Source organism: Drosophila busckii, chromosome 3R (genome assembly GCF_011750605.1).
Source record: "Drosophila busckii strain San Diego stock center, stock number 13000-0081.31 chromosome 3R, ASM1175060v1, whole genome shotgun sequence".
NCBI classification, from domain to species: domain Eukaryota; kingdom Metazoa; phylum Arthropoda; class Insecta; order Diptera; family Drosophilidae; genus Drosophila; species Drosophila busckii.
The window spans coordinates 5,728,430-5,750,592 of NC_046607.1; the positions used below are offsets into that span (position 1 = coordinate 5,728,430).

At 38.5% G+C, this 22,163-nt stretch overlaps 2 protein-coding genes across 2 annotated transcripts; one reads left to right on the top strand and one right to left on the bottom strand.

Annotated features, from left to right (window-relative positions):
- Positions 1-149: 149 nt before the first annotated feature.
- On the bottom strand, positions 150-791 carry LOC108601549 (pupal cuticle protein Edg-84A). The gene is made up of 2 exons (XM_017989447.1): positions 748-791; positions 150-692 (listed from the first exon to the last, which is right to left on the bottom strand). Exons 1-2 carry the CDS (start codon positions 757-759, stop codon positions 150-152), a joined length of 555 nt encoding a protein of 184 aa, XP_017844936.1. The 5' UTR covers positions 760-791.
- Positions 792-5,543: 4,752 nt separating this feature from the next.
- LOC108601550 (homeotic protein labial) lies at positions 5,544-18,346 on the top strand. The gene is made up of 3 exons (XM_017989449.1): positions 5,544-6,850; positions 17,628-18,010; positions 18,077-18,346. The coding sequence occupies exons 1-3, from the start codon at positions 5,626-5,628 to the stop codon at positions 18,344-18,346; spliced, it is 1,878 nt and encodes a 625-aa protein (XP_017844938.1). The 5' UTR covers positions 5,544-5,625.
- Positions 18,347-22,163: the final 3,817 nt, after the last annotated feature.

The following is a 22,163-nucleotide window of genomic DNA, read 5'->3' on the forward strand; positions in this document are numbered from 1 at the left end:
TATTCTTGTTTGCTTACTATTTTACGCATAACTTGACTGAAGCATTAAACTACTGGTAAATTCGAAATTATTTTGTTTATTTAAAATTACACAAGTTGTTTGTTAATAATAAACAAACATATGATAGATACTTCAGACTTGGTCTCTCCTTAGTGTTGGAATACATACGAAATAGTTTGGGGATGAGCAACGTGTATCGGGGACTTGAGCAGCGATGGCACATGATGCGACACAATTGTGGGTGCGGGAGCTGCATGCAGCACATGAGCCACAGGCGCATGATGTATGAGCGTTGGTGCCTCAAATCTGCGCACCACAACAGCAGGCTGCAGTGGCTGGGGCTTAGGAGCTGGAGCGAGTACAATGGGCTTGACCAATTTGGATGTCGTCGTGCCAATGGGTGCAACGCCAGTTAAAGGCTCGCGGCGCACCACAGCGTTGAAGCCATGCTCAGCATCAGAGCTGTAGTCCACAATGCGTCTGAAGCCGTCAGCATCGTTCAGCGAGTATTGGCCCTGCACTACATCGCCGTCACGTGTTTCCATTTGGGACTTGACATCGCCGGTAACTGCGTCCTGCACATCGTAGCCAAAGGAGTAGCGTGGATGGTCATCGAAGGGCTCCTCCTGGCTGGACTTGGCTGGCAGCAAGCCAGCACTGGCAACGGCAAAAAGCGCCACAAATATAATAACCTTTAAATGGATATAAGTACGTTTACATTATGTTGTTGCGGTTATCTTTCCTTACCTTGCAAGACATAACTACGATTGAAGTAAAGGAGTGTTGCTTTTCTGAATGAACGCTGAACGGACACAGGCTCTTGCTGAATCTTGGCACAGCTTATATATGCTGCTTGGACTTGGACAGAGGGCAAGCGTACATTAACCCAATGCCATAGTGGCATGGTAATACCTGTTACCTGTCCCTGTCTCAAGGTCGTAACGGAGTGCTCCAGACTCTCGTCTAATTGAAGACGATCCCAACGAGTTTATCTTGCACATCGACAGGTTTTTGAGCTGTAATTGGCCATTGCACTCGAGATGCCACAAACAAAAATCTGCTCCTGTCACCATTGTGCTCAAGGTGTTGCGTGCACTTATTGCCACTCCAATTATCCGCATATTTTTATGAATTTTATGACAACAATTAAAAGTAATGAGTTAAATATTTATAAAGCTACCGAGTGTCAATTATATAACTTTTTTTTATCAGCATTCCCTTTGTCTTATAAAGAATTTATTTATTTTATTCAAGTAGCTTTACTACTACGCTACTGCGTATTGTTAAATCAAAACAGTCGCAGTTCGTAAAACAATTGCCTCAAAGTATGCAACGAAAAATCATGTCTTGTGTTGATTGTTTATTGGCGCTGATCGGTTTGTGTTCTCACTATTAAAATATTTTGTTGCATAGCTCTATGGGATGCTAACGTACCAGGCGAATCATAAAGTCGTGGTAATCTATTTTATATATGTATGTAGAAAACTCTTTAAAAAATTCACCCAAATGCAGTGGCCAGGCAACTGACAGCGCAACCAAGGAGAAGACGATTAAAAAGATGCCACCCAATTGACCTCCCTAAAAGTGTCATCACTTAAAAGTAAATAATTGTATATGTATATAGTAAATTGTATGACCCATGTGATATTTTTTTAATTGTTTTCCTTATATATAAGTAGATTAAGTTGCCCCAGCGGTAACAGCAAGTTTGTTTGAACTAAATAAAAATCAAAAGAATTAAGAAATAAAATGTCAAAGTGTTTAATAAGAAAAAAGAAATTCACTGACAGCCATTAAAAGAATGCCTTAGTTAAGGTCAAAAGTCGTAGAACTATAATTAAGTAAATACATTATAAAATATATGAATAAAATATTTCATTTTAAGCTCCATATATGTAAAGATTGTAAATATTCAAAGATAATGCTTACCACACATTTTAACCAATATGTAATGTCCACAACCAGACACCGAATTAGCCACTGATTTGTATTTTAATTCTTTACTGATAAATAATTTTCTATAGTGAATGCTGCAGTTTGTACTTTTGCTTTTAGAACATAACTTAATTAGGAATTGCTATATTTTTATAATCATAACTAAATGATAGAACAACACAAACTCAATCTTTACGCACTTTATTTTTTTCACATTTAATTAAATTTAATTAAGTGTTGTCTTAAATGCAAAGTAAGCCATTATTAAAACATAAAACTCTGCGCAACTCTTTGCTACCACTTTAATGTCTCTTAACCATGTCCTTTACAAATAAATAAACACCTTAAACTCACGACAATGCATTTGGAAGCATCTGTACAAATTTCGCAACTGAACATGTGGGATTTGATTTTGAGCAATTCGTGCAGCTGTCCCAAGGACTGTGACATGTCCTGGTCGCTAATACAAGCGAGGGTTGTGCCAACACCAATCGGTGGCTGTTCTGCTCCCTCTCGGCTATCATTGGTTCAATTCATTTGGGCAGCGGATAAGCGACACTCTCGTTGTCTCGCTCTAACTTTATCCGCGTGCAAAATGAAAGAGATTTGTAAGTATTTGTGTGAGTTTTTCAAAATGACAAGCTTTTGCATAAATTTACATTTACAATGCGACAAGGTCATATTTATAGAGAGTGTAAACAATAGCGAAATAATGTAAAGACAGTTGTTCGACATGCTTGAATCTAAATGATTTAAGTTTTAACTTTCGTGCAAGAGCGTGCAAGTAGAAAAGGGAAAATAAACAGGCATTACCATATAAACACAAGCGATAAGATAACGTAACGATCAAAATACACATAGTATATGTTTATTATTAGATTGCATATCAAACTTTTATCATAGCTGCAAGTTAGTATCTAACTGTTTGGCTATATGCAAAGAAATATAGTTAGTTAAACTAAAATTTAAAGAGTGTCAGACTCAGCTTGCATTGCATTCCATATAAAATAACATTGTCCCATATTTTGAATTAGCTATCAATCAAAAAGTAAACCAATTCTCTTATGCAAAGCGCACATTTTTTGTTTCAAGATTTACCTGTGATGAATACCTGCTCTAATTACATTTATACATAAGCACCACAGCTTAAAATCATATTAAGAGCGTCTGCAATTAAAAATTCAATTAGCTCTGATACCCAAAGCAACATTTTTGGCGACAAGCCTCAGTCTGCGTCTTTGAGCCAACAGACAACAATCAAAAGTGATAAGTACTGAAATTAATAAATCATTACAATGTTGACGACTAAAAACACAAAAGTCAAAAATGCTGCATAAAAAATGGCACAAATATCGATTTACCCACCAAAAAAAAAAAAGATATATATTATAAAAGAAAACTACAAAAGGCCGCGCGCCAATGCTTTTGGAGCTGTTGGCTCTGACAGTCGGCGCCACAGCAATCCATCAATTTGTGCAGCGCCAATTACGCCTGTTACCGTTACTCGTCACGTCTCCAATCTTCAGTTGGATACGACCAACAACTGTCAGTGGGGGAGTTGCTCGTAATACAAGAAACGAGGTTTTTCCAAATGCAAGGCTGGCTGCCCGTCCCTCCATCTAATAACTGGCGTCAAGTTTGGTCAGTTTTTCCACTTGTTTGTTGTTGTTTTTTTTTTTTTTGGTGCAATTGTAATAAGCTTGGACAATCGTCGTCGTCATTTTGTTGACGCCTGCTTAAGTAGCCATCATATTTCCGACGGCGTCAATAGATTTACAGCAATTATTGATGCGACTTGAAGTTACAATCAATTCAATAGAGCTTTTCTCTATAATCAACGGACTTTGTTGGGCGCCTAAATAAATATTTAATCAGGTCTTTTGGTATATGCAAATTTTTAAAACACCATAAATTTATTTAGGATAAATTTATTAGCTTAAATAAATGTTTTTAATTTATAAGAAAATATTTAGAACATCATCTATATAACAATCAAAGCTTAACTAAGACAAAGTTCTCTATCAAACAATTACTATGAGTTAGAAAATGTAAAAATATATAATATATTCATCAACAACTTTCATTCAAATAAAGTATATAAGCGTTAGACACTTATCTTTCATGGCCGCATTATTAGCATTAATTAAAAAACTTACATTGATTGACTTAATATATAATACTTTTAATATATTTTAAGCTAAGTTTGTTGATTGTTCGAAAAGTTTCAAAGCAAAAGTACAGCTCCCAACCAATCCACACTTGTATTATTATTAAGATATATATGTGGATATGTCAGTTGGCATTTAGGACAGCATTGTATATTGTAGTCTGGCATTGCGTTTGGAAGCTGAAAAAGAGAAACACACACATCCTGTTACTATTAATTGCTGCTGTCCGAAAATATAACAAATCACCTTGGAGAGCGCTGGGCACAGAGACCCAAAAGGACGAAAGACTGTGCAACAACTCGCATGTGTAAGTTGTTGCTTATAGACAGTACTTGTGGTATTGGGATTGGGAATTTGGGCACGGCATGGCCAGCAAACCAGCAACTATGAGTAACACGACAAAAACTTGTGAAAATGTCAATCAAGTTGTACAGCAAACTAAAAAGGAGAGAAAAACAAAAGTAACAACAAAACACACACACACAGACACGGACAAAAGTTTTCCAGACAGACAAAACCTGACAGAGAGATGATGCATTGTGCGTGAAAGGTGCACGATGTACGGTTATAAAGATATCTGAATATTGTATCTCTATCTGGGCAATGTGACAGACTCGTAGGGGGCGCCTACGAATTGCATCCCACTGAGTCAGTCAGTGCCAGACGACCAAGACGACGACGACGACGATTTAAATTCCACAAGAGCAGCAGCAGCAGCCATAGATGGGCCCTGTCATATGTGTAAATGGCAATGACGATTGACAGCTGCACAGCAAGCAGCATAATTTTATTTTTTGGACATCACCAGTACCTGCAATGTCAATTCATCGGGGAGTTTGCGGTTTGTATAGGTGCGAAAATCCTAAATAACAAAACGTGCCAAGCGTATTAAAAGGAAAACTAAGCAAGCTTAGTTACGTGTGTACCATATACTTGGATGTCTTTTCCAGTTAAGTAAGACATGAGAACATGGGCGTAACTGCAATATCAGGCACCGGTGAAATAAACCTAAACAGCTAACACACAGCTACAGCTATTGCCAAAACTGGTAGTGACTAACCCCCGAGCTGGAATACACTGATAACAATATGTGCAGGCAAGTGCAAGCGAGCTGGCCATAGAGTGCCAAACAGCGCAGCCAAGCAAGCGCACAAGTGTAAGCAGGACAGCTATAGTGTAGCGTTTATAGGCGTGGCCTGCTTGGCATTTTGTTGGCATGTGTTGTTGCTGGTGGTCGGCCAGCAATCAGTCACAACTTGGTTAGCGCGCAAGCAACAACACGTCGCGTTAGAACTCAAAACACCGTCGGAGTTGAAACTTTAAATGAATGTTATACGCACAGCTATAATGGCGTATTTCTTATAAGTGCTGGTGCCAAAGATTCCAAAATTTATACAAGCTTAACGCAATACTTTTGAAAATAACATAAGCCAAGTTGCTGTTACTTTGGCGTTTTAGTTGTTCATTGTTTGTTTGTTTGCGCAACAATCAGTTGAGTTTGGCACTTTGATTGGTTTACAATATGATGGACGTTAGCAGCATGTACGGCAACCATCCGCATCATCACCCACATGCCACCGCTACGGCCTACGATGGCTACGGCAGCAACTACTTTCCAACAGCAACCACTGCGCATCATCAGCAGAGCACGCAGGCTCAGCTAATGCCGCAGCAGCAGCTCGCCTACAATGGCTACGACAGCAGCAGCAACGGCAGCAACTACTACCAGCAGCAACAGCAGCAGCAGCCACCAACACAGCAGCAGCTGCAACATGCCCAGCAGCAAATGCAACAGCAGCAGCAAGCGCTCTATCCCCACTCGCATCTGTTCAGTCCCAGTGCAGCGGAGTACGGCATTACCACTTCGACAACGGGCGGCGGCGGCGCTGCCAACAGCACGCCACTGCATCCCGCCAGCCACTCGCCCACGGACAGTTACTACGAAAGCGACTCGGTGCATTCATATTATGCCACAGCAGCGGTTGCCACAGTGCCGCCGCCCGCCAACAACTCGCCCGTAACAGCAGCCAATGCCACGCAGCAGCAGCAGCACCAGCAACAGCAGGTTGGACTGGATGCCCAAGCGCCCATTATAAGCTCCGAGAACGGCATGATGTATACCAATCTGGATTGCTTGTATGCGCCGAGTGTAGCGCAGCAGGCGCAGACCCAGCCCCATGCACACTACGGACAAATGGAGGAGAAATACGCAGCAGTGTTGCATGCTGGCTATGCCGCGCCTGCAGCGCTGGAGGAACAGGATGCGGATGCTATGATGCAACTGGCTGCGGGACAGCAACAGTCGCCAGCGCAAATGTGGCATCATCATCAGCATATGAGCGGCGGCTATCCGCTGGATGCGTCCATTGCCATGGACTATCCACATGCGCATCTGCATCATGCACATCTCAGTCATGGCCAGTTGGCCAGTCTAAGCAACAATGTGCAGCAGCAACACCAGCAACATCAGCAGCAGCAGCAGCAGCAGGCAGCCAACTCGCAGACTCAGGCTGTGCCACAACATACGTTGTCACCCAATGGGTTGGGCTTGAGCCGTAATCAGCGTGGCGGCGGTGTTGTTTCGCCTGGTAGCTCCACCTCTTCCTCAACAGCGTCCGCCAGCGCTGCCGGCAACAACAACAGCAACAATAACAATGCAAACTCTCAATCAAAATCGCCAAATCATGCAACAAACATTCCAACCTACAAATGGATGCAACTCAAACGTAATGTTCCCAAGCCACAAGGTGAGTTTGTAAACAGACTAAAGTCTTAGCTATAAGCAGCAATTGCTGTAGTACAAATCGTTCACAGTCTATAGCTTAAGACTTATGTGTCAAAGCGTTTTGCTCTTTACTAAATATCTCTGCTAATTGCCGTATCAGCTTTCCAACCACAAAAACCAATAGATCAACGCCAAGTCGCGTGCTTATATTAAATAAGCAAACACATAAGCCGATATAACATATATAATATTACATGCTCATGTGCATAACTCACAAAGGGTTAAAGACTTTGAAATTATAAAACGATGACTTTCAAAACTGATTGACATAGCAGATACTACACGTATATGCTGAGGCTGAGGCTGAGGCTGAGGCTGAGGCCCAAGTACGTCAGACGTCCAACCGAGGGCATGTCACCTAAAAATAAGAATGTCTCTTCAAATGCCAAAGATTTTGCTTGAGCGAGTCTTTCATAATTTTTTGCTGTTGTTGTGGTTCGTTTATTTTTGCGTTTTCTTCGTTCCTGCCTTGGCACATTTCTTGCATATTTCAGATAATTTTGTCAATGCCTGTGCAGTCAGTCAGGTTGTCACTTGTCACACAGCGTTGAGATGTTTTGTATCTTGGAATTAGCCAGCTAAGCAACGCAACGATAAACGCATAAATTTATGATAAATGGAAACGCGCAGCGCGTTTGGGGCTCGTGGCAATTAAATAACCAAAAATATATTTGAAACTCTAACTTTTAACTTGTTGGCCAGTGTCTTAAGCCCCGTAACTAGTTGCAGCACTTTACCTGCAGCACACAGACTTCAATCAGATATCAGCATCAGTGCTCCCCAGCAACACTTAATCCCCAGCAACAGCAATAATCATACAAATATTTGCTTATTAATGCTGAAAAGTGTCATTTACATGCATCGTTTTCAATTAAACGACGCCAGCGAACGAGAGCGAGAGAGAGATCCCCACGCGCCGCACCCAAAGCAACTTCAATGCCAATGGACGTGGAGGCAAGTGGAGGGCACACAGTTGGATCCAAAACCGGGCGCTTAAACGCAGAGCACAGTGCGCAGTGCGCAGTGATCACAAGTCAAACAAACAATTAAAGCGTGCAAGAGCCACGAGAAAAGAAGCATAACAAAAAATGAAATACAAAAAAAGAAATGCAGCTCTTGGGCTTGAATGCCGATCTGGAAGTCAAGTTGGCTGTCAGAAAAAATGATTATTTAAATAAGAGTTCTTGTTTGAGCTGCGCTGCAACCGAAACTGTCACTGAGTCCAGCTTCGACTCTGACTCTGAGCTCAAGACAGAGCTTGGTCTCGAGCTCTGGCTGTGCGCACATGCTCAGCTCGGCTCGGCTCGGCTCCATTCCATCTGTCATGTCATCCATTTTCAGCCAGGGGAAACAGCATAATCAGCAATCATGGGTTATAAATGGTAGCATTCGACATATTGGCAGAAGATTCAGAGACTCCAGCGAATGCTGCAGACCAACACTTATACTCGCACTCCAGCTCACTCTCATACACTTGCATTCAATTCAATGAGCATTAATGTGTTAATCAGCATCTTCCGCTGTTACTTTTGCTGTTTTAATAACCAGATCATGCAGCTAGCAAAAGATTAATTGCAAAAGATTGTAAAGCATTTGTCGTTCAACTAAGCTCTAATGCAACAAGAATCGATTGGCAAGATTGTATCTCTCTCTCTCTCTCTTTTATAGCATAGCTAATATTTTTAATTGCTCCGCCCCATTGGCAGCCACTTTTTATGAGCAGCAGTCTTATCATCGCACTCGCATAGCCCTAAATCATGATCCAAACATTATTTTGTTTACCTTTATTAGGCTTTTTATGGCCGCACCTAATTGAAAACTGTTGACCGTCTCTTGCGGCATAACAATTTAATTAATACTCATACTCAGACTAATACTCGGAAACGAGCTAGCGAGCTATACGTGTTTTATTGTTTTTTAAACGATCTACCACTTTGCTACCTCCCCACCCCTCGCCCTTTTGGAGTTCTTGGTGGGCGGAGTGCTTAGCACGCAATGTACAAAATAAGAAATATGAATTAAGCTAACGAAAATGAAACTTAACACGAAAATTAACATAACTGTCGTTCGTTCGTTGCCACTGCTAACTAACTGAAAATTTACTACAATATTTTATTTTTGTATTTTGGGTTAAAGTTTAGCATTTATGGCGGTGTGGCGGGGGTGGGGACGGGGGTATAGGTGCAAGTGTTAGCCAGACTAGCCCTCGCCTTGGCATATTCAACATTTATTTGATGTGATGTTTTGATATTTCTTGACACCAACACGCGACGGCAACAGAGCAGCAAGCAACGAATGTGCCACAGCGAAATGAATTAATTACGTGCATTTCAAAACAACAGAGCTGGGTATACAGAAACAAAAAAATGAGAAACAGAAACAAAAACAATATAAAAGGCAGTCTATTTAAACGAAATGATGTTGTGGATAGAAAAGTGACCACCAGGAATTCGAGATAAGATCAAACGCTTGGCCAAACCGAGCCGAACTGAGCCAAGCCGAACCGAACCAAACCCGCCCGCCTGTCTGTCACCGTGCGTCAAAACTCATGGTCAGAACTGAATAAAAAATTGGGGAATACAAATTTAAGGAATACAAAAAAATGTGCGGCATGTGTCGTGACAAATTTTGTTCGCTCGCGCGCGTTGAGGCAACATTTTTTGTTTGGAAAGCGTGTTATTAAATTTCTTTTGGCCAAAAGGGGTCACAAACACAGAATCATAGAACTTTTCTTATAACCAACTACTGCAGCGGCTGCTTCGGATCACTAAATCGATTTGTAAACTGATAAACGCTCAGCAGTACTTACATTAATTACCACTTAAGCGACTGCGACAGCGGCAGCGACTGCGACAGCGAGTGGCATTATGCTATCAGTTCAGTTCAAGTCTGGGCTGCAACGCTTACACACCTCAGAAATGTCAGTGTGTCAGTTCTCATATAAAGTTTCGAGATCAGAGACGACATGAGAAGCACATTAGCGGGTTCGCTTGACAGGCGCAGACAGGCCAAGTAAAAGCCAAAGCCGAGGCCAAAAGAAATCCGCAAAACTCGAACTGGAACGCCCTTGAACGTCCCTTTCGACTAAAGGATACTCGAGGGTGCGCTTTCTCTTGCGCTTGTGCTTATGTAATATTATCCAAAAATAATAATAATAATAACATATATATAGTTGTGGCCTTTCGCCAGTTTGCCTTTTCCAACATTTCGTGCAAACAGTGCGCCAAACGAGGATATCTTATCTTTTGTTTGCACTCGCATAAGGTTCTACTCTCTCTCTCTCTCTCTGTCACTCTCGAGCACGAGGGGGCGTCAGTCCGGCTGCCTTTAATACTTTTCAAGTGCATAATTTACTAAATTATGTAAGTTATCGAATTACGTGCCACAAAAGGCAAACACATACAGTTGGGCGCCGCTACAAAGCGCTTTAATATCTGCCCAACAAAATTGCACAAAATCATGCCACACTTTTGTACAACTAGAGTTAACATACTCAGTGAAACTGCAATTTATAAACATATATGTAGTATGTTGTTGATAAGCAACGACCTCACGTAGTCCAAAGTACTAATTACTTTTTGACACAGCTGGAATACCATATAATCCATCAATAAGTGGCTTGTGCATGAAAGACATGGGAGCTTGTTTTTATATTTAGCATACAGTAAACGCTCCCTAATAAAAGGCTTTCAATTAGAGCAAGCAATCAAATAAATAAGCATTTTATTTCAAGCTCAGTTTGAAGCAAAATATATAGTTCTTAACATTTCAATTTGAATTGGTACAAAGCTATGAAATGTCTTATTAGTAGTTTGGGTATTTATAGATTAAAAATTTGCTTCTTTAATACAAAATGTTTGATCTATTATACATTTAAATTTAGCCTAAATTTAAGCTTTATCTAATTTGAACAACATTTAAGAATTAGTCTTTGCTACTTTAGCTATATGTTTATATAAAGATAACAAATGTATATATTTAATACAAAATATTTATCAATTTCATCAATTCAAATATGTTTATGCTTAATAATTTTTATTCTTTAAAAGTTGTATCTGAAATATTAAAAATTTGGAATTGTAGTTCAATATAAGACTTAAGCTTTAACACTTTACATTTGAAATAAAAACGTAGCTTATCTTTGAACCTATGGCATGCATCAGTTTTAATTGCCACCCGGCTTTTGAAATCTATAAATATTCAAATGGCATTTTCTTGTAATGTTAAAAGCAACAAAATATTTCGCGCCATAATAATAATTTCATTTGAATAACAAACAGTAGTCGCCTTACAATTTAAGCTGCGCACAATTCGATTATGTGCGCTCTATAAACAATAAGAAAACTGGTTCGATTTTGCCGTAACAGCAAGTACTACTGCCAGATAGGGCTGCAACAACAATAATAGTGACAATAATAATTACAACAATTGCTCTCAGATAATGCGGCGTGCTTTGAGCAAGTGACTTTCGGTTCTCTCTGGTCACTCCGCCAGGCACACGCGTTTAGCCAATGATCTGCGTATCAAAGGTGCCGACAAACGTGCACTACACTATAGATAGATATATATATAGCGCTCTTTCTCTGTCGCTCCCTAGAGCTTTGGAATTGTATCTTTTTAGGCGCGCCAACATGCAAAGGTGATTTCATGCTCAAGCCTCCCGAAATTCTCCATAGACCGGGTGCCTCTATTATTGTTATTGTTATTGTTGTTGTTATTGTGGCCGCACGGCAGCCAACGGTTTCAGCAGATAAACGTTAAACGAAAGCTGTCAATTTGAGGTTTCATTGTTTTGGATTTTATCATTGTTCAGCTCAGCTATTTCTACATTTTTCCACCATATACATACCCATATATATTTTGTGTATCAATTATGAAATGGCGATATCGAACGCATTACAGATGTGTCACAATGATCCGGAATAGTTTCGATCTAATTTCCAGCGCGGTGCACAGTCTATCGATAACAACAATGGACACCGCCTGTCGCCGTAGAGCTTTAAAATGGACATTCTAGTGGTCTCCGGGTATTAACTTTGCTTGAACTTCAACTTGAGTTGACTTGAGTTTGCGACACGCGCTACTTGATTTACTTTCAATTAAGTTAATTGATGAATGTACGCATATATCATAAGTGCGTATATATATATATATATCTGCAGGTGCTATAAATGGGGAATTTGAATGCATTAATGTATTACGAAAATGACATTTCATTGGGCAAATGAAGCAAAAACAGTTGCAATAGATTGATCGAAGTGAAGAAACAGAAAGTAAAGTGAGACAAAGTTTTCTTTAAAGTTTTTGCTTTCAATTAATATTTTTTGAACTGCCCAAAGTCACTTAAACATTCGACCTTTGGCTCACATGTGCTGAACTTCAAGAATGCAGACCTTAAGTCGCCATGTCAGTCTATATCTCGACAATTAGTTGAAGTACTTACTTCGGAGAACTGATAAACAAAATAACCTATTTTCGATTATAGCCATGTATTTGCTATTTATAATTTAATGAATTAGTCTCGTTGACTATTTTTAAACACTGACTATATTTGGCAGGCGAAAACTAAACTCTGCGCACACACATAAGTGTATGTGTATAAATGCTTATGTGTGTGTGAGTGGCACAGCTGCTGTTGCATGTGTGTGAATGTTGTGTTAATTCAATTCAATGGCAGAAAAAAAAGTAAAATCTTAATTCGAATAATACATTCTGACAACATGACGGATCACCAACGAAAATGCAGACGTACACACACTTACACACACTCACACGCACGCATACACGCACATAAAAATGGCATAGTAGATGCCCATAGTTTCCCTTTTGTTAGTTCTATATACTTCTATATACTAAGCACGTTATAGAAATAAGGGTGCTCTCGATGAAAAGCCAAGAAAAAATGGCTGCCAATGCCAAATGTTGGTTGACAAGTATATACATATGTATGTGTGTGTGTGTGTGCCAATGGCTGACAGTCGACACTTTCCGCACTCCAAACTGAAATCCACTTGACACACGCTCCGCCTGCGCTCCGTTTTTTTCTTTAGTCGCCTTTTGGCAACGTCTTTGACGATTTAATTCAATTAATGCCTCAATCGTGTAAGCTTTTGGCACACGATGAAAATTGATTCCCACCACACGCACACACACAAATATATACATAGGCCGTTTGTATGTATTTGCAAATTAAAATGTCAACAGAACAAATTTGAAAACATTTTGCGGCTGCGAAGACGACACAATTTACAGTCTGAGTCTACGTCTTCGTCCTTTGGCCAATTTTGCTGCCTGGTGCTTTAAAATATTTCAACAATGATGCTAATGTCATCATCAATCTTCGTGCGAAAATTCAGCAAGGCAAGCCCCAGCAACAAGCTGAGCTGAGTGTGGGGGCAACGCTGTCTAAAACTGTCAACTTCAAATATCGGCCAAACTGGAGAGGGGAACGTCGAACGTCTTAGGCCGCATTTATGATTTCTCACTGCTTAACATTTTTCATTAGACAAATTAACAAAATTTCTGCCGACTTTAGACAGCGCAGACTGGTGCGACAAGTGGCATTAGCAATGTAGTGGCAGCTTGACTTGTTTACATGAGATAATTTCAATATAATAAATCATTTCACTTGTGAGCATTTTCCTTAAAAAAAAAAAACCAACAAAAATATCGAATCAAGCAAGTGCAAGCTGCCCTTGGATTTGAACTGTCAAAAGCGTGGAAATATAAATATTATACAAATAGAGCCAAAGGTGCGAGTTTAATTTAGCGCAGAGCTGACTCAACATAAACAAATTTAATAGTATGCATAGTTGCTTATGAATCATAATAATAATAAAATATATGTGCTGTACTGATTTCAATCTGCAGTAAAATGATTTCCACGTTTTGTCATATCAAGACATTACTTTCTACTTTACACACACACGCACAAGTTCTTATCACTAGTCAAATAATGGTTCGATGCTCAGCTACTGGAATTCAATTCGTGTAATCTATGCCAAACAGTAGCCAAAAAAAACAACAAACTAAAAAGAATGTTGATACTTAACGCTTGTTTAACATCTGTTTGCACTTCCCCATGTGCATATCTCTATGTTAGGATCTGTGTAAATATTTAAATTTCGTTTAGAGACAGCAGCTTTTAAATGGGGTAAGTTTTAGACAAACACGCAGGATATGCGACTGCAAACAAGCAAAGACAAAGATTTGTTCAGAAACTTCTTCCGGCGCGTCAGTTTGGCAGTTAATAAATAACATTTTTCAATTGAATGAAAACTCGCTGCTTGCTGCTTGTTGCATTTGTTAAACAATTTTCAATGCCTGCTCAGCTCGTGACTAATAAGCCGCGGGGCGTCTGACCGGGCAAACAACTTTCAATTAAACAAGAAAACTTTTTATGGAAATAAATATTTTGTGCATTTCATGTCTGAAAAACTGCAGCAAGGCATGACACGTGGAAATCGAGCATAAGAAAATAATATTCGTAGCAAAGTAAAAGTTCAGGTTGACAGGCAGCCAATAGAACTGACAGCATAAATGGATTGGATTAGACTATGATTTTAGTCAAGTCAGCGGCCAGTGACCAAAGAAAATGAAATATATTTATTATGTCCAAGCTGTCACTGCCACAAAAAGGGTTTAAATACTCGCGCGAGTGTTGGTGAGGGGGTTGCAACAATTAGCCACACTTTATGGGATTTAGTTTACTTAACTGACTGACCTTGCTGACTTTGCCCAGTGGTCAGCTGACGTTTTGGATTTGACCATCTGCTGGCATTGGCAAATATTGCGAAATGTCAACTTGCAGTCTGATTTGGTTTTTCTACAAATGAAGTTGTTACAATTGTGTCAGTCGGGGTGATCCATCAAATCGTCGCTGCAGCTGATACTAAAAACAGAAAATAGTTATAATTGGTAAACTTGTTTGGATGCGTAGCTCACACACACACAGACACACACACAGACACAATCATTTTATTTAAGCAACAATTAAAACAATTTACTTTTAATTGCAATATAATTTTCTATTTGCACACGAATTAAAGCATATTACCAACTGAGCCGCTGCCCCGACACCAAACCCAGACCCTCATCGCCAGCTCGTGCACTCCGTCGTCTGTCCACTTAATCGCCAACGGCCTCGACAGCTCGCCACACACTGTAATATGAGCTGGAGACAGCGTTGTTAACTGTTGACTCTCTTTTACACGCGGGGAGTTGCAGTGGGGGCTTTGTGTAAAGTGCCACTGGCGCCTACATATCATACGCCTACTGATAATATCATAACAAAATGGCTGGCCATAGATGATTCACACACATTTGGGCTATGCGCATCAGGAAATTATATATTTGATATACTTTAAGTCTAAAGCCTGCGATTCCAATGGCAAGAAGTGCACATGTGATAAGATTTATATCTATGGTACTTTTCATAGCTGCAGCCAATTTTGATTTCCTATAAAAGCGAGCTTAGTATTGTATTATAATTGGTTGAAATTGCAGAAATCAAAATTCAAAGTCGGAAATGCAGTTTATAAATTTATTATTATTTATAAATGCAAATTAAAGCAAAACTATATAATTTTCAATGTTGGGGTTTTTCCAATCCAATATTATATTCCGGGCTCTTAATGTTGTCTTGAGACGTGTTTAAAAATTATGGATTCCAACAAGTAGATATTGCCTTTTTATAGATATAATCATTCAATTAACCTATTCTCTATATATACATTCTGTCCTGAAATCTATACTGTTTTAATCAAAATACATAACTCTTCTGAAGAGTCATAGTGAGCTAGTTATAAATTATAAATTACTTTAGGCTTAAACAATTTAAAGCTCTAACATTAATGAAAATCAGTGCATTGCAGCAATCAAAGTTCAATTCAATTTGATTTGCTTTTGTTTGCGTAGCTTTTAATTACCGCTTGCTAGTCCTTTTAGCCTCAATCCAGCTAAAGCAAATATATTCTATGACCGCACCTACTTTAAGCATTTAGCATTAGCTTTGCTCAGTTTTCACACGAGCATCTGAGCTGAGGAGTTTGTGTTGTTGTGCAAAGAATCAACAACTCGAGCTGCATTAGACCTGCCATTGTAATTAATGCTAGTTGTGATATTATCAAATTACATTCAGTTTGTTGCAAACATTGCGTTAGCCATGAGGCAACCCCCAGAACAAGCTGCGGCTGGGACTGCGGCTGCAACTGCAGCAGAAACTACAACTGCGCTTGTTTACATTGATTGTCAGCAGTGTCACTTAAGCGGCACTGGCACCAACGCGCTTAACACCCGCTCGCCCGCGTCCTCACTGAAGCAAACACACACACACACATAGAGTTGGCCTTGTGCAACACAGGGTGGCGGCAACTGCGGGAGTTACCTACATAGCAATGTGTGAGTTTGTATGCGGGAGTGGGTGGAGTAGGCGACACGTCAGCGAGCTCGCTAGCTGGCTGCATTCAAGTGGCAGCGATCCACCGATAATGCTCTCTAAAACTAATATTACAAAGTAGATATCGCTTGGCGCCGGACGCAAACGCGGACGCCAGGCAAGGCAAAGGCGACAGCAGCGCCGCCAACTGGCCGCGACATGTTTGACAAGCCGGAGCGCGTTTCAGTTTCAGTTGCAGCCACAGCTACTACACAAACTCGAAACTCATTGATAAACTGGAATGCGACATTTGTTGTTTGCCTGGACGCATTCAAATCTAGCTCAAGCCACTCACAATTTAATCCTTGGGCTTGTTTTCTTACGACTCAAACGTGTGTGTGTGTTGGCCCGAGTGAAGTTTAACTTCAATTTTCAGCTTAAGCGCAGCCTTATCGCAGCCCCCGCTACTGTGCAAATTGAGTTCACACAGTGGCTGCCAACTGTAGCATGCCAATTGCTGTGCTTATGGATTTTAGTTGCCACTGTCATAAATTCATCATTCAATCGATTTTCGTTGGTCGTGTGTGGACGGCATTTTTATTTACGATATCGCTCATTTGATTTATTATGCCCAAAAGTCAATTGCAGAAACAAAAACCAAATCTACAGCTACTTATATGTATTAGCTGCAATAATAATTCACCTGCTTGGAGTTTAATAAAATTGTTATTGCTACTTAATGCTTATTAATTGATTTATGCGATTGAAAGTTTTCATTAATTTATGATTGTGTGTGAAGACTTTTTATTGTTAATGCCGTCGGTTGCTTAAAAATGCAATTTTACACTTTTGCTTAACTCACGCCTCTGAGCACGCATGTGGTCCTGTCTCTAAGACTTATTTCCTTTAAAAAATTGATTTTTCTACCTAAGGTCAAAGTGAAGAAAGCAGACAAACAAACCACCCACAATTATAGAATTATGAAAAGTCAAACCTGCTGTCAGGATAATCCCAATATTTTCCAAACAAACCTATTAGCCGTACACTGAATCCTTCTATGGAAAAGCCAAAAGATTATTTTCATCATCGTCGGCTTTAGCCACGGGGCGCATGTCAAATTATGAATAAAATGCAAAATCATGCACACATACAGATACATTTAAGGTTAGGCTGTGTGCCAAGTGTGGGAAAGAGAGAAAGGTTGCACACTGATTAGCTGCGACAGCGAGAGATCAACGCCAGGGGATCAACAACAGCAAAACCACAAACAAGCCAAAACAAATCAACTCAAGACATATAACTAACAATTGATTTTCTTTCTTTTGCTTCTTTTTTTTTTGGCCCCTCCTCTCTGCACATGCAGCACCAAAGCTACCTGCCAATCTATCCAATATGCATGACTATCAGCTCAATGGTCATCTCGACATGTGCCGGGCCGGCAACGTTGGCGGCGTCGGCGTTGGCGGCAATGCAACCGTCTTGCCTCTACAGAATTCACTGCTGCTGTCAAATGCGACGGCCGCGGGCAGCGCAGCCAGCGGACTGGGCGTGAGTTTGGGCAGCGGCGGCAATGTTGGCGGCAGCAATCTAGGCAGCTGCAACATGTCAACCACCAACAACTCGGGTCGCACCAATTTTACCAACAAGCAGCTGACCGAGCTGGAGAAGGAGTTTCATTTCAATCGCTACTTGACGCGCGCGCGTCGCATTGAGATCGCCAATACACTGCAGCTAAACGAAACACAGGTTAGAACAAATAAACAATATTTATATAGAAACTTTGAAACTTATTTTATTGTTGTTGTTGTACAGGTCAAGATTTGGTTTCAAAATCGCCGCATGAAGCAGAAGAAACGCGTCAAGGAGGGTCTCATTCCGGCGGATATACTCACGCAGCACAATGCCGCCAACGTGATAAACAACGACAAGCAGCCCCAACAGCAACAGCAACAACAACAACAGCAGCAGCAGCAGCAGCAACAAATTGAACTGAAGGCTCCTGAATTGGCCAACAATGAGCAACTGCCAACGGCAACAGCAACAACAACAATTGCAACCTCAAGCAGCAGCAAGCAAAGTTGAACAATTGATATTGTTACAAATTATTGTTGTTGTTGCTGTTGTCCTTGATTGTTTGTTGTTTTTTTTTTGTTGTTACTGTTTATTGTTGTTAATATTATTATAGCTGTTGTGTATACTTGCCAAATGCAAATGTCGAACGCATTTTGTTGTGATATATAAATTAATAAAAAAAAATGCAAAAATATTATATATGTCATAATTGTAGCCAATTGAATAAAAACAAATTGAAAATCTAAAAAGCACAACACACAAATCAAATTCAAATAAATAAAAGTGTCATATGTATTTCTTGTTAAGGCTCTGTAAATACCGCAGCTGATACTTAGACTAGCATTAACTAAACTCAGGGTTATATACATAGCATAAAGCTGCGTCCTAAGCTAAGCAATTGACTTTCAACTGAAAAATCAACAAACTGTTAAACTAAATCAAAATGTACACAAAAGCTATTCAAGCATTTAAGATCCCTAGTATTGTAAACTAGCTTAGTGTACTCTAACTTTAGTATTATAATTATTGAATTATTGTAAGCGCAGCCTTTTACTAAAAACAAATACAAGAACAAAAGTTATTCGTTTTGTGTTCGAACTAATCTTGATGTATGATGTATATTTAATCTAGTCCTAATTATAATATATTATATAAATGTAATTTACAAAGCAAGCAAACAACAAATAAATAATAAAAACTATTATAATTTTGATTGATTTTTCAAATAGTAAATGCGAATTTAAAACAAAATTTATTTTGTGCTTTTTCACCAGCTGACACTTTGGAATCTTATCTGCGAAAATGTTGATGAATTTGTGGGATTATAGTTTGCTTATCATCATGTTGTTACCACATCACATGTTAGCAAATATTTAAATTATCTTGAGGATTTACCTTTGAATAATTTGCCAAAAGTACGTGAAATTCATCAAATGTTTTCATCAATGTCGCTTAGCATGTGTGATAGATCGCCTTTTAAGTCCAAGTTATAGATTGTTGAAAATAAATAAAGCTGCATAAGGCATTTACATAAGGAAATGTTGGCTAAATTCCATGACCGAAATATAATATAATAGTTTACTTTGGCATGGCAAAACTTGCGATATTCAAACTTCTTTAATTTAATTTTAGAATTTAATATAATTATTACAAATCGATTCGAGCTGGACAGAGCGCACTCTTTTGATTAAATCAGCGAGGCGTATGCACTCAGGACTGCGAGTAATATAATAACCCAAGGGTAGGCAACAATTTTTGTAATTTTCTTTACAACGAAAAGTATGCAACATAAAAGAATACGGCATGCGTATATACGTCTATGCATGTATTTAGTTATTAAATTATTATTAATTATTAATTTGCTAAAAAAATTTAATTCCAGTAACAGTGCGTATAAGAAATAAAGAAGGATTATTGCGACTTAATTTTAAAAGTTAAATACTAACTGAATGAACATAAATTATGAGAAATAAAGCCTTATAGGAAACATAAAGCATTTGTAACTCAAATTCTTAAATCATCAACAAAATTAGTTCTTAAATCCAATAAAATAAATATAAAACTATAAGATACGAATTATAAGTCAAAGCAGCTGCCTGTTTGCATCTTAAAGTGCCGCCCTTGACATCGAACGTTGCTCAGCTCATTTAATTTGCTTTGCCAAATTTTAGTTTTGCGAGAAATTTCTTGTTCGCAATTGTTTTCCGGCTAACACACTTTACATACGATTTGGTGATAAGTTCAAGGTTAGGCGCACGCTTGCCTACAATTCTCAGACTGTTGCGTACTTTTTGAAAATAATTGACAATGAGCGCCAAAATGTTGTTCACATGCACAACTAACGAGACATTTGATATGGACCGAACGTTGTCTGTGGTTCACCTTGACCGTTTTGCAACAGGAGAAGCCTTGCATAGTTTCTTTTAAATATTAGAAAACTCAAGTGAAAGTTTTCCATTTACAACATTAAGCTATAAGCTGCAGCTGCTTAATGCCAATTTTCATTTAAATATTACACTAATGTTTGTTTTGATTTTAGCTGCTGCTGCTGCTGTTGACAACCAGCGAATTTTCAAATCGGAACAAGATTGAGTCATCAACGTAGCTGGCGCACAGCGGGATGTCGACACGAGTGCGCCACTGAGACTGGGTTGAGCCGTCCCCTTGGCCACCCAGCCGCCTGCTATCAACAGATTTGTGCAAACGATCTACGATTATTTTTCATTCTCTGCTGTGCACCCTACGCGCAGCATTTGAACTCGCTGCATTTACAACTGTGCGCAGCGTATCAAGTTGCAAGTTGATTGCTTGGTCGGCTATGCCGCAAGTGTTTCGTCTTTACATTTTTTTGCAATTTTCACCAAATATGGTTGCAATTTTGTTAACAAGATTTTGCACTTGTTTTAGCCAGAGCCAAAAGACAATTCTCTATATGAATCAACTTGTACTTGTACTTGTTTCTATTTCTAGTACATTTTGGAATTATGATAAATCCGTTACACATGTTTATGCGCTGGCCATGATTTTATTTTTCATATTTAGCCAGCTGCTTACAGACAAACAACTAAATACATATATATTTTTGTATTTTGGCTCTACAATGTTATCGCTAGTCCAGGGCCTTGTATTTCATTTCAGTGTTGCCAAAATTACTGAATGAAAACAATTACGTCATTATGTGGGTGTTTGATGGATTTTAAATATAAATTCTAATATGCCCTCATTGCTAAACTTTTTTCGATGCAAAAGAAAATTTTGAAAGCATACAAAAAAACAAATCTACATATACATGAATTAAAAACGGCTTCTATTTATAAATTGCTTAATTTTCAGTTGTTTATAGAAAAATTATGTATGCATGGATCTACACAAAAGTGTTTGCAAATTGAATGTTTTGTAACTACAGTTATCTAATGAAAAGAATTGCAATTTTATATATACTGTAAAGTTTTAAGTTCTAAAGTTAATAGGGTGATGTGTTAAGTATTCGTTCTTAGAACTATTTATTAATACTGCATTACTAATATAATAAGTAGTATGAATAGATAAAGCCAAGCACAAGCAAAGATGATATTAAAACTAAAATTTTCTTTAATTTACTATTTATTTAAAAATTATAGTCACACTAAGTATTAAAATTGTCATTTACCACTTACTTCAACAATTCTGTGATTACAAAAGCAAGAAAAAAATGTAAATTTAAAAACAAAATTCTGAATGACATGCCATATAAAAGTCAACTAACTAAGATATCTATATAGATAATGGATTGAATTAGTGTTTATTTAAGTTTGACATCTAAATTTTAAAATTATATTTGCTTTGTGAATGTTTTTGTTTGCATAAACATACTTGGCATAACTTTGCCATTATAAAATCTTTAGGTCTTAAGTTTTCATTGCATTTTTTTCGAAGAATTAGAATATATTCTATGCACTTTGGTCTTACTTAAAGGTGCACGCTTGAAAGTTAATTAAATTATTTAAATAGTTTAAATAAGTATAGATACAAACATAGGTTTATTAGATAATACTTCAAAAAAATTTAAATTAGTGCTAATAAGTATCGATTGTATTTAACTTCTGTTAAGCTTCTGCTTATTATAATTCTTGCATTTAAAATACTTCTTTTACTGATAATTTCCATCATGATTAATAATATCATTCGTATACTTAATAAATCGTCGTGCGTGTTTAGCACCATAAAAGCTTATCAATGGCTTTTAATCATAAACTGCGTTTTGTTAAGCGCTTCCACGTTCTGCTGCAATTTGTGACTCATAATCGGTTTTCATTAACCCTGCAATTGTTTTAATTAAAAAATCATT